The sequence below is a fragment of the Ambystoma mexicanum genome, chromosome 1q (genome assembly GCF_040938575.1).
Source record: "Ambystoma mexicanum isolate Mex_15411 chromosome 1q, UKY_AmexF1_1, whole genome shotgun sequence".
Classification (NCBI taxonomy): Eukaryota; Metazoa; Chordata; class Amphibia; order Caudata; family Ambystomatidae; genus Ambystoma; species Ambystoma mexicanum.
In genome coordinates this window covers 850,833,148-850,845,960 of record NC_090922.1, presented here as the reverse complement: position 1 = coordinate 850,845,960, position 12,813 = coordinate 850,833,148, and the positions used below count along the sequence as shown (strand labels likewise).

At 51.9% G+C, this 12,813-nt stretch overlaps 1 protein-coding gene across 3 annotated transcripts in view; it reads left to right on the top strand.

Annotated features, from left to right (window-relative positions):
* Positions 1-10,505: 10,505 nt before the first annotated feature.
* LOC138537982 (coagulation factor XIII B chain-like) overlaps positions 10,506-12,813 on the top strand; it is a 1,433,866-nt gene continuing 1,431,558 nt past the window's right edge. For all 3 annotated transcript variants that reach the window (XM_069641496.1, XM_069641495.1, XM_069641494.1), the window contains exon 1: positions 10,506-10,692. In XM_069641496.1, coding sequence (XP_069497597.1) covers positions 10,635-10,692 — 58 coding nt within the window. In that variant the 5' untranslated portion in view covers positions 10,506-10,634. The remainder of the gene's footprint in view (positions 10,693-12,813) is intronic.

Here is a 12,813-nt window from a genome sequence, read left to right as displayed (position 1 = left end):
TCGAAGCTACTAAACTCCTGATTTCTTCTTTTATCTTTTCACAACTGTTTTACTGCTGTCCTACATCTTTTGGACATCCCGTCTCACGTCTAGCCCCTCTCATATCTGAATATAACTCTTCTATTTGTTTATTATGTTTACTCACGCTCGCAGTTCCATTTCCTTTTCTTTATCCTCACTTGGATGGTTTTCCTTTCATTTTCATCTTCAATAAAACATTTTCTTCATGGTCTTAAATCTTTTTATGGTCTTGTACCTTATTGTCCTAAGTCTTTAGAATCTTTCTACCTTCCCTCAATTCCTATTATCTGTTCCTGGCCCTCCTTGTGCCCAAACTCGATTTTGTCCTTTCTCCTTGCTTGCTCCCTTCCATTGGAACGCTCTTGCCCTCTCACTTTGTTCTACTGCCTCTTATTCAATGTTTTACACTGCCCTCAAGAACTACCTTTTTGCACTCAATGTTAACTTTTGTACAAATGTTATCTCCAAATACATTGGGCTGTAAGTGAATGTGTACAGCTCTTTGGTGTAAAGCGCGCTATAAATTACAAATAATATACAAAAAATACGAACGAAAAAATGGAGCAGGATGTCACACGTCCTCCGCCCTTATATAACCAGAACAAAAACACACATGGTGGAAAGCAACCTGGGGAATAAGAGAACAACCAATCCTGCACTCCACATCATTTATTGAAAAGCAACAAAGTAATAGCATTACAAATATAACAAGTGCATTCCAAGCACATAGCCTATCTTTTTTTTTCCAAATAAGCGATTGTTAAATTACAACTACATTAGTACTTGTAATTGACTTCATCCAGCGTGAAATACACAGGGCTGGAATGACTTTCCCGGTAGGCCTCGGGGGCATAGGGCTTCTTTTCTTGCTTGGGATGACGGTCCGGGTCTTGGGGGAAGGATACGTTAATATGGTGAACGAACACTCAGGCCAGTCCGGGTAGTTCGCTTGGATGTGGCTGGTGCCTTTCCTTTCTGCAGGGCTGGGCTCGCGGCGCGCCTGTGCAGTGATGAGGGGCACCGCCATGGTAATGAACCACACGTGCCCCTGCAGCCAGTGCTGCCTGAGACACTGCTGTGCAGCTGAGTGCCCTGGCAGACATTTGATTTTGAGGTGGGGTGCGAGCGAGTCCATGTGATTGCTAAGTATATATATTTTGCAATGGTATATGTTTTTTGTGGTTCCGGCACTCCCAACCGCCAGCATGCACCCTGATTTACTCCATTGCACTTTCGTCAGCATAGGCACTCCTCCTGGCTCTCCCGATCTAGGAAAGTGCGTACCTTTACTTTGTGGCACCATATTCTCAGACCAACAAATGGAAAGGTAGCCCAACAACCGGGGTGGGCCACCGATTGTATCGGACCACCCGACACAGCCTCTGGATGCCGCGGCCACACGGCGTGTTGTAGACAGGGAGGCACCCTGCTTGGCCTGGATCACCGGACCAGCTAACCCCAGGCTGGGGATCACCCCAGCAATGGCAGCCCTGGCCCCCCATGTCAGGGCAGCCAACCAGGCCGCGACCATGCAGCGATAAGTCCCCAATAAACATGCACAGACACGAGTTGCCGCTTCCTGGGGCTATGCTGCACTGCCCTCTGCGTGCCAGCAAAGCCTCTTTTATTAGAGAGGCGTCATAACATATGTCATGACGCTCTCTCACACACAACCACTAGACCAACGCTCAACATCAATCCTTTATTATAACAAATAAAAATCACCCCCACTGCAAACGGCGACCCTCTACTGGGTTTAACTTGGTGCATTCTAGTCTGTGCACCCACTGTGCTCCTACATCATGACGGCAAACATTGGGTGCATTCCAGTCCGCGCACCATCTAATAGCTACTCACACACTTGTGCCTTTATCACTGCAAACAAACGAGTGTGTTCCAGTCCGCACACCAGGGGGCCCGACAACAGGCTCGTCCAACTCAGAAGATTCCTGGATCGAACTGGCCAGTGGCGCTGCTGCATGACAGGAAGAATACATTTTCATCATCTTCCTCCTCTCCCGCATCATACTGCATTTTCCTTGGGTTTTCCGCCGCTTGGACCGCAGCCACTCTAGAGGTCCTTCTCCCCTTCGACTCACTCTCCCGCGATGTCCCCGCCATGCTGGCTAGTGTCTGAGCGAGACACACCCGTGCGAAGTGATCCACCTTCCCACACCTCCCACAGATGCGCCCTTTAGCCGGGCAGTCCTGCGCGTGTGGGAGATCCCACCCGCACTGATGGCATATTGTGGCATTGGAGTCTCTCCTTGGCCAGTCTCCCCTCCTCTTTCCTCCTTGTCACTTGCTGACCGTCAACACCTCTTCCAGCTTGATCCACTGCATGGGGGTCTCCAGCTTGAGGTGATGTCTGGAGTCCATGACTGAGGCCCGCACCTCTGCCAGCTCCTGGGCACATCCAAGGTCTAGTATCTGGTCGAGGGTCAGCGTTGGGTCCCTCAGGACTTGCCGACGTAGCTTTGAGGAGCTACAGCCGTAGATGATCTACGCTCTGATCTCGTCCGCAGCTTCCCATGGAATGCATCGAGGCTCTCCCCTTCCTCCTTCCTCGCACACCTCATCCTGAACCGTTCATAGTCCTTGTTGACCATGGGTCGGAAGTATTAATTCAGGGCTGTGATGGCTGCGGCATATGACTGATTTGCGGGCCTTAGTGTCTTGAATAGCCTCTGAACCGCCAGTCCGGCGGAGTACAGGAGTGTGGGGCATTTGGCTGCATCCTTAATCTCACCGCCTCAAAATATAGCTCCAGGTTTTCGACCCAGGCTGTCCACCGGGGTCCCAGGCTTACAGGCGCACCCAGGACATCAAAGTGGGGTATTGGTGCGAGCTGTCCTCGACATGTCCCTTCGTCATCTGACATGATGAACCCCTAGTGCAGCAAGGAATGTTACACACTGCCTGGGTGTTAGGTTACCCGTCCCCATAGGGACGTCTTTGAGGGCACCCGAGCACTCCCTTTGGAGCCGCAACCCTGTGTCCTTGATGGTGGTCTGGTAGATGCTGAGATTACTCCGGACAGGTGGACCACCTCTCCTTTCGCACGTGTGTGAGCACTTCTCGGGGCCCGCAACCTGTGTTGGAACTGCCCCTCGCCCGAGAGTCACAGTGCCCCCTTACCCCTCTCTTGCCACAGGCCAGAGACCTCTTCCCCGTGTCTTCTCTCTCTGGGCTGTAGCCTGATGTTCGTGGGGCGCCCGCGCTGATCCGAGTGGGAACAGCTGTACTTTCTACTTCACCGCCACGGCCCGGAGACACAGGCCACACCCTTGCCTTTGTTGCATGTATGACGGGGTCCCGTGGAGGCCACGCCCCTTCTCGTGTATTCCTCTATGGGCCACCGGCCTGGAGGAAATTCTGGTTTAAATCACGTTTCACCCGGCGGCCCGGGCGTGTTGGGGCCATTTACCCCTGCCAGGGCGCTCCGATCAGCTCCCCTGCGCTCGGGAGCCCACCGGATGGTTGGCCCCACCCCCTTCCTTTGTTCGGGAAGGCTGAGCGCTCTTGTCCCACGCGACGGCGCGGCCGACGCACAGGCCCACTTTTACGGCCGCACATCCACGCAGCCTCTGCGCAGCTGGCAGTTTGCTTTCTTCTGCACCAGCGGCCCACAGCACCATGCGGTCAGCGTTGACATGCCGCAACCCAGGGTAACAGACCGCAGCCGCACAAATGGTTTCTTAGTAGCTCCCCGCCCCAAGAGGAAAACACAACCTGCGAGAGCCCAGACACGGAGGTGCGCGAGAGGCGAGACGTCCTCATCGCCAATGTGAAGGGTCAGCACCGGGTCACCGGGGCGGGCCACCGATTGTATCAGACCACCCGACACGGCCTCTGGACGCTGCGGCCATGCGGCGTGTTGTAGACAGAAAGGCACACTGCTTGGCCTGGATCACCGGACTAGCGAACCCCAGGCTGGGGATCACCCTACCAACGGCAGCCCTGGCCCTGGGGGCACCCAGGTCAGGGCAGCTAACCAGGCCGCGACCATGCAGCGATAAGTCCCCAATAAACACACACAGACACGAGTTGCCACTTCCTGGGGCTCTGCTGTACTGCCCTCTGCATGCCAGCAGAGCCCCTTTTATTAGAGAGGCGTCATGACATATGTCATGATGCTCTCTCATACACAACCACTAGACCAACACTCCACAGTACATATGTGTAAAGATATCATGAGTGTATTCTTACGTGACAGTACTGGCATATATCGGCATAGCCAGGGGCGTTGCTAGGGGGGGGCTAAGGGGGCTATAGCCCCTGATCTTTTGGTTGTAGCCCTGGATAGAATCTCAGGAGCTACAGCCAAAAGACTAGCTAGCCCCCAGTCCCAATAGTTCTGACATCAGCTTAGCCCCGGGTCTTTTCCAGACCTAGCAACTCCCCTGGGCATAGCCAACATGTACATGCTTGCTTAGTGTCAGCACACTGGCATATACAGTGGACAAAGGCATCATGGAAATGCATGGGAAACAGCTCCTGTGTACTGTTGGTCATGTGTAATCTATTGGAGTTCTTAATGTGTGACCCTATAAAACAGATTGTAAATTGTATGGCTTTTTGCCAAATTTTCGTAAAATATCTATTTTAAAATGAACAATGTTAGCCCATTCTTAAAACTTTCTCGGGGGTAAAACTCCCCTCAAAGGCTTCTTGGTTGGGGCTCCCTGCGTATGTTTGTTGGCCTGCCCACTCGTGAGAAATCTTTACGCCGGTCCAATGAAAAATTCACCATATGCCACTCCCCTGTACTCGTATTTCTTGCGGCCCCTCCTAATTCTTGTGCCTTCTTTCTTCATTTCACTCCCCTCTTTTCCCATTCTTTCTCTCCCTCTCTACTCTGCCTCCCCTTCGAACACTCATTTTGCTTCTTTTTGTTTTACTGTTTTATTTTACTCTTTTCATGCCCTTCAGGTTTTTGGTGTGCTTTATAAATTATAACAAGAAAACAATACATGTCTGCCTCTTTAAATTTCTTTCGTTTTCCTTTATTGCCAGCCTCTCTCGGCACTCGCCCCACCTACCTGTTTCTTCCTCCCTTCTTCCCAGAGACCCTCACCCTATCCTTTATCTGTATTCCTTAATTCTTTCTTCAAAAGTATGTGTTGGTGCAATTCTTTTCGCTCCTTGTAATGGAAGGGTTAGACAAGCACTGTTGGGGGGGGCTGCTCCAGACCACCGGGCAGCCCCCATGCTCATGTCAGGGGCACCCGACGGGACACACTGGTGCAGCAATCACGCCACAGACTTATGGGTGGGGGTCACCCCACCCGCTCCGGATCACCGGAGCGCCACACGTGGCCGGGGGCACCCGGCACATAGCGGCCCCGGCTCTGGGGGCACCTAGGCCGGGGTCGCCACAGACACACAGGGACGCCGTTGCCAGGCAGGGGCCGTCTGTACAGCATTGCCCGGCAGGGGCATCGTCCTTGAGCTTGGCCCCGTCCTTGGGCCCAGCTACTACGGTGCAGCACCAGCATGGTGCTGGCAAAAGAACGACACCGGAGCCTCAAGATGGAGTGACTGACGAGCCGGAAGCCGCTTGCTTCTTTTATTATGTTGGTCACGTGGCTACTGCCACGTGACCCATTACAACACCCTGGGAGCTACCATGCTCCCAGGAGGGGTCACCATGCAACACCACTCCATTTTTTAATAACAACAAAACGAACTTACAACACTACACACTACTGCTCCTAGAACCACTCTACTAACACACCCTTTATTAACCTGGGTGAGTGGTCCTACTATGACAAAAATAACTCTAGCCGCTACTGGCACAGCATTACATTTCCCCTGACATGGTCATTTTGAGCACAGAATCTTCACGGGGGCGTCAGTGATAGTTTCCGCCATCTTAACGATGCAGCAGGCCAGGTTGAGTCCTCACTGGTGTTCGCTGCGAACAGCTCCACCAGAGTCACATAAAGAGGGGCTGGCAAAGCCACACCTGGGGAGGCCCAGGGGCCACATCGGCCAAGCCCAGAGTCTGGAGGGCACATCGTGGCAGGGTGGGAGAACCCGCTTCCTTCACTTCCCTTTCCACCCGGGTGGGTGTCACATGGCTCCATTTGCTGGTCTTCCTTGAGGGCGCACAAGCACTCCTTTGGGGAGCCGCTACCCTGCGGCTGGCTGATGAGTGCAGCCCTCTCCACATGTTAGGCGTGGAGACCATTCGTGCCGGTTCATCCTGGTGGGCTTGGCGGGATTACCCTTTTGAATCCTGCGCCCCTGGGGACCCAGGGGCCACATCGGCCAAGTCCATGGTCTGGGGCGCCTGTGATTGCATCCTGGCACCCTAGCGGCAGGCCCCCTGTTACCCTTCCCCTCCCTCGCGGGGCAGATGACAGGAAACCACTGGTGGCAGGGTGCCCGAGCTGCCGGGCCGGGACGGCGCACATCGCACAAACACTGACACAGCTGCCCCCCCCCATCACCATTGCACTATGGGCTGAGTCCCTGTAGTATTGTGGCGAGGCAGGGTAGTAATTATGCCCCTTTCTTAGTCACTTGGGGGCCGCACATCCCCATTGTCCACGTTTTTATTTTTCTTCTGTGGGCACCGTTGGAGTTGGGCCCGCCATTCTTGGAGGGGGGGGCGTCTCAGCTGCGCAGCTCGCGGTTGGGGAGGAGCAACTCCCCGCAGCATTTCTGTTAGCTCCCACGTGGCGCTCTGCAGACCTCCTTGCCTGCACCAAGCGCACACACGCATGTCCTATTTTTGATGCGGGACTAGCTGCCGCTCTTCACCTTTGCGGGCCGCGGGTGGGGGAGGGGCAGCTCGCCTTGTCACCGTGGCTGCAGCCGCTCCACATCCTCGGGGGGGAAAATTGCACCCCCCCAAGGGCCGCGACGCCGAACATCCTCCTCTCAATGGGGAGGGGCAGCACCCGTTCAGCGTGGCACGGGCTGGGGCAGCGCAGCTCTTCTCCTGAAGCGGGGAAACTGCAGCGCCCAAGGCCAATGCCGCTTTCCTTTATTCATGCGGCCATGCCGCAGTGCCGCCTTCCTTCTGTATTCTGCAGCCGAGGGCGCGGGTAGTCCCCCGTCAGATGGGGGAGGGGCAGCTCATGCAGCCACCGCCGCCCTCACAGTGCGGCTGAGACGCCGCAGATCATTTCGCCTCCACACTGGTGGGGGAGCGGCTCCTTGTTGCCTTTGCGGGCCCGTTGGAGTTGGGCCCGCATCGTTGTTTTTCATGCGGCGAGATTGGCGGCTCTTTAATTCCGCGGCTTACTGGTGGTGGAGGGGCAGTGCCTCCCCTTCTTGCAGCCGACGCCGCGGGCCAATCTCCTCGGGGCCGCCTCAGCTGTTTGGCAGCCCCAGCACCCTTCCAGTGCAGCGGCCGACGCCGCTCAGGGCCGCCTCAGCTGTTCGGCGGCCCCCCTTTTCCAGCAGACTCCACCGCCCGCTCCCCTTGTGGCATCCGCCTCTTGCTTCCCGCAGGGGGGGAAAGCAGCTCCACACCATCGTTCGGGGCACGCGGGGCCCTTACTCCTCTCTGTTCTTCTTTGGGCACGCGGGGCCCGTATCCTCGTCGCCATTGTTGGGGGGGCTGCTCCGGACCACTGGGCAGCACCCATGCTCATGTCGGGGGCACCTGACGGGACACACTGGTGCAGCGATGACGCCGCAGACTCATGGGTGGGGGTCACCCCACCCGCTCTGGATCACCGGAATGCCACACGTGGCCGGGGGCACCAGGCACACAGCGGCCCCGGCTCTGGGGGCACCCAGGCCGGGGTCGCCACCCGGAGGAATGGTCAGTTTTCATCAGCTTGGTCTTCGAACGCTGTGCAGAAACAAAGCTAATTCCAGACTCTTGGACATCGTCTGTGGTGGTTCCCATATACAAAAAAGGAAACAGGGAAAACCCAGCAAACTTTAGGCCGATCGCATTACTAGATGTGATCAGCAAAGTATACGGCTCCCTCGGTCTCCGACGCGTTCAAAATTGGTCACGATCAGCAGAATGCGAGGACCCTCTTCAGTCAGGCTTTAAGGAAAACATGGGCACCACAATAAACATCCTGACCCTTAGTGTCCTAAAGGGAAAGGTCATGACAAAGGGAACCCGACTCTACCTGGCATTTATAGATCTAAGCCAGGCCTTTGATCAAGTCGATAGGCACATCCTGTGGGAGAAACTACAAAGGTGGAGATGCCCAGAAGAAATCCTGCAACCAATAATATCACTACATAAAAACACCAGAATGCAGGTACGACTAAACAACCAAGGCTTATTGTCTGCAGCAATACCAACAAACCGCGGAGTCAAACAGGGATGCCCCTTGGCTCCAACCCTGTTCCTATCTTATATGGGAGACTTCAAAGACTCGGAAAAAGAGGTGCGATCCTTCCCTCCACAACTTGGCAAAAGTAAAATCTCAAGACTGCTTTATGCAGATGATATCATACTACTCGACCTAACCGCCATCGGTCTCCAGAGACAGCTGTCTAATTTTGCCAAATACATTGCCAAAAACCATCTGGAAATTAACAAAAGCAACACAAAAATTCTTTTTCTTGGCATTCAAATGGCAAATTGGAGGCGCGCCAATTGAGAGGGTAACAGAGTTCAAATACCTGGGAGTGATGTTGGACAATTCAAACCAGGAAAAGGCAATGCAAACTGCGTTACGCACAAAAATCAGAAGTCTAACTACCCAGGCACAGGCTGTAGACAAGAAGTTTGGCTGTTTCTCGCTTGTTCCCCTGCTAAATTTCTACAAAGCAAAAGTTGTTCCCGCCATCTGTTATGGAGCAGAAGCAATGCCATCCTTACCTATCCAGATTTGGACAGAATTGGAAAGCTACTTTTGGAGAAAAGTCCTTTTCTTTCCCAAGTCAACTCCAATCGTGCTTATAAGACGCGAACTAAGCCAACTATCACTGAAGGGAACCTTCGAACGCAACGCCCTGATGTTATATAGGAAAATCCTGCTTGATGACCGTCCAAACCTACTGAATGCCATACTGGAAGAACATACAGGCGAGCAAAGCTTACACCTAAATAAATGGATACAAATCCAGGATGAAAAATTGGAGAAGATCCAAAGCACAAAAAAGGAACTCGTAGAGAATCCGACAAAAACGCAAAAAAGACTATACGAGAACGACTGGATTGCCACGTTGGACTCTGCAGCAAACTACAAACTTGCGGCACACCTTCCACCACAGGCAAGGAAGCTTCACGAGCCACAGGCCTTCCTGATAAAATATCCAAACAGGAAGCTTCGAAACTTATTCCTGAGAGCACGTCTGAACATTTTACCAACGAATGAAATTTTAAAATCAGAAAGCAGTCAACATCTAATATATGTAGATTTTGCAACAACCAGGCAGCGGTGGAAACGATTCGACATCTCCTACTCATGTGCCCAGCGGTCAAACACATCAGAAAACCTTACCTGGAAAACATTCTTGCATCATCTCATATACATGAAGAAGATCTTTGGTGGTTTCGGCTGATTTGGAGGAGAGAAGACCACTTGGGTGATGGCCACGGCAAAAATCCTCAACCTCATTTTAAACTCTAACACAAGGTCATTTAAGACATAGCCTACGGACTCAAATTGTAATAACACGTTGTTATGTAATAGCATCACGGAACACTCTTGTAAAAACCTTTTGGTTAAAATCAAGTAAATAAAAAAAAAAAATTAAAAAAATTGTTGGGGGGGGGGGGGGCTGCTGTGGACCACCGGGCAGCCCCCATGCTCATGTCGGGGGCACCCGACAACAAACAGCGTAGTAAGAACACATGTAGTGGCAATCGGACTATCCATGGTACCCATGGAGCACATGGAACTTGCTTAAATAAAACAACCTGCACAGGCCCCATGATCCAACCCGACCACAAAGCACACTGCTCCCAATGCTTCCCTCCCGGCCTCGGGCGCCCCCCACTCGCCTTGAGAGATCCTCATGCAGCACCTCTGGCCTTGAATTCCAGCCTCACTCGCCCATCACATTGATGTCATCCAGAGGGCACCGGGTGGCCTGCATAAATTAACATGTCTTTACCATCTGAAACCCCCTCCTGGGGCGGGAAGGTCGGTGGCCACCTCAGAAGTGCCAGCTCCCACCCCCATCCATTATTTTACTGTTTTATTTTACTCTTTTTCATTCATGGCCTTCCGGTTTTCGCTGTGCTTTATAAATTAAAAAACCAAAACAATATATATTTGACCTGCTAACTTTCGTTAATACGAACGCGCACACAGGTAAGAAGAAAAAAAGGATTAGAGCAAATCGAAGTTTAGATTAAGCAGTGTTTGTTTTTGCTCTGTAAACACAGACAAAGATACCTGGAGTTGGAGGAGGAGGCGTTTTATTGATTAAACACATCAAGCGGCCTTGAATAGAATGGGGGGCTCCTAGGGATAGCCACAGGAATGCGGGAAGCAGCGGCTCGGATCCGCCTTCGAGGGGAAGTTTGCATAAACTCTTTGAGCTGGATGTTGCAATTGAATTCCGCGGAAGAGCGCCCTGCAGTCAGGGATTAACAACCAAGGCCGCCCTGTGCTTAAAAGCACTTTGGAGAAGGCGCCCGGGGACGCTGCTGCCACTGGACGAGTCTCTGCCGGCTCATCATGAACCCGCTGGGATGTTTCCTTGTTTTGATGCTCTGGGCCTGCTGCGAAGCTCAAGGTAAGACGGAGCGACCCTTGAGGTGTTTTACGGAGCAGGGGAGAGAACTAATGGGGAAGTTACATTACACCCCTCACCTTTAAAGAGCAGCAATAAGGTGACTGGAGGCTCATGGATTGCACAACATACGCTACTTCATCACCTCGGGTTTGCATGGTTTACAAAGGTGCTTTCCTCAACAATAACGTTGTTTTCAGGCTCACGTTCCGAACAGTTTGGAGAGTGGGTAGTCTCCAAGAATGCAGCGTCGCCTCTGCAAAGCGAACATGCCCCGTCTGAGAGAGGTCAACAGTTACTTGTGGCCTGGCATGAGCAATTCCTTCCCGAAGTAAAAAAAAATAGTGCGACATAAACCTGGAAGTGTTTTAATGCGGGGCGAGGGGTGCACGGTGTGACAGCTGACATTAATGACAGTACTTTAATGTGGTGTCAGGGGCAGGGACTGCGTGTTTGACAGGCGGTTGTCACCTGCCCCTGTCACCTTCTCGCCAGTTGGGGTGCCCAGAAGTCTGAGTCCCTTTTGTTCTTGGAGCCTGGTGCCCACCCTGCACACCTGGGTGCTGAGGGGCACGCACCTTGTAGGTGCTGCCATTGTCTGCTTCCCATGTAAACCCCACCTCCCATTTTATGCCCCTGTGTCTTCCACCTGGGGGGGGAGGGGAGGGCCTGTAAATTAGAGCTGAAGTATCTAAGTGCGTTTCTGCGCCCAAATAAATTGGAAGCCTATCCCCCAGAAGCTTGTCGAATTCTTAGATTGTGCATGAATTAGTCTGCGATTAAGTAAACATGTTCGTGATAGGCGATTTAAAAGATAAACACGGAGTAGACTGCCTAGCACACCTATATTGGGTGGTGGGCTTTGGACCAAAATACTAAATTGGCATTCACATGCCGACCCTCGGCTGATTCGCTTGTTGTGCAGTCAAGTCAAGCCTACCTCTCTGCCTTCTCCCCACCGAAAGGGAATTTAGGAGCACGTTACTTAAGCATTGCTTTTGGGGAAGCTCTCATGTTGTCCCATGTCAGGTGTGAGTAGTTTATTCCTCTTCGTTTAGTTGTGGTATTAGGAGGTGCTTAAGCGCCACCTATAGGCCAACACTATTGTATTGGAGTTTAGGGAGGATGGACACACAGCGTGTGGGTGTTGTTTCGCAAGGTACCCACCCATTGGCTGCCCATGGTCAAGGTGATCCCTATGGCCGTTCTCACCCACTACCTGTCCCTACCAACCAAAACACACCCTCCTGGTATTTCTTTGAGCTAGCTTTATCAAGCAGTAACACAATACTTCAACAATTTGGACTTCCAGTGTTGTTTCTAGGTAGTCTTTCCCGAGATAATAGTTTAATTGTAGCTGTAAGTGTGCTACTGGTGTAATAACAATGCTTTATACAAGTGTGATTTTACCTTTAGCCATTGTGTATATGTGTGCTCCTGTGTGTATGCTGCTTGCTATGATGTCCTGTTGAAAACATGGAGTGGCAAAGCCAACAGTTTTGGCTTTTGTGTAGAAATTGCATAGCTTGTGCCAGTCTCTGCTGTCATATGCCCAGGAACTCGCACCATTTCATAGCATTTGCAAATGCATGACACTCTTAATGCCAGGCAGTAGCGTCTGCCAAATTGCAATGCCGCAGAAATCCCTATCACATGCCAACACAAATGCCCACACTGTTGATTTTGCCCATGCTTTGTTTCTTTGAATTTTAGAACATGTCCCCATATCACATGCAGAAAGTAACAGAAAACTAAGGAATAGCGTTGGACCCAATTACAGAAACTGTGCAATGCAGTTTTGCACTATGCCGGCACTACAGCAAACATTGCTGTGGTGTAAATACATATTCCTTCAGCTTATTTTTGCACCGCAGACGTGTTTGCATGACTACTAAATGGTGGACCTTTCCTGTATTCTATTTAAAGCTGTGTTGCCCCTTTACAGCCCGGAAGTGACTGATGTATATGAATGATTTTGTCATTATGTCAGAGGAAGTGGGGGGCACTTCTTACAATGCAAATGGGGACAGAGGTGTGAATTCTGAACACAGAGTCATTTGGTTATTCTGGTCCGGGCAAAGGATAATTAACTCTAAACCATGCAACTATGTTGAACCTTAGTCC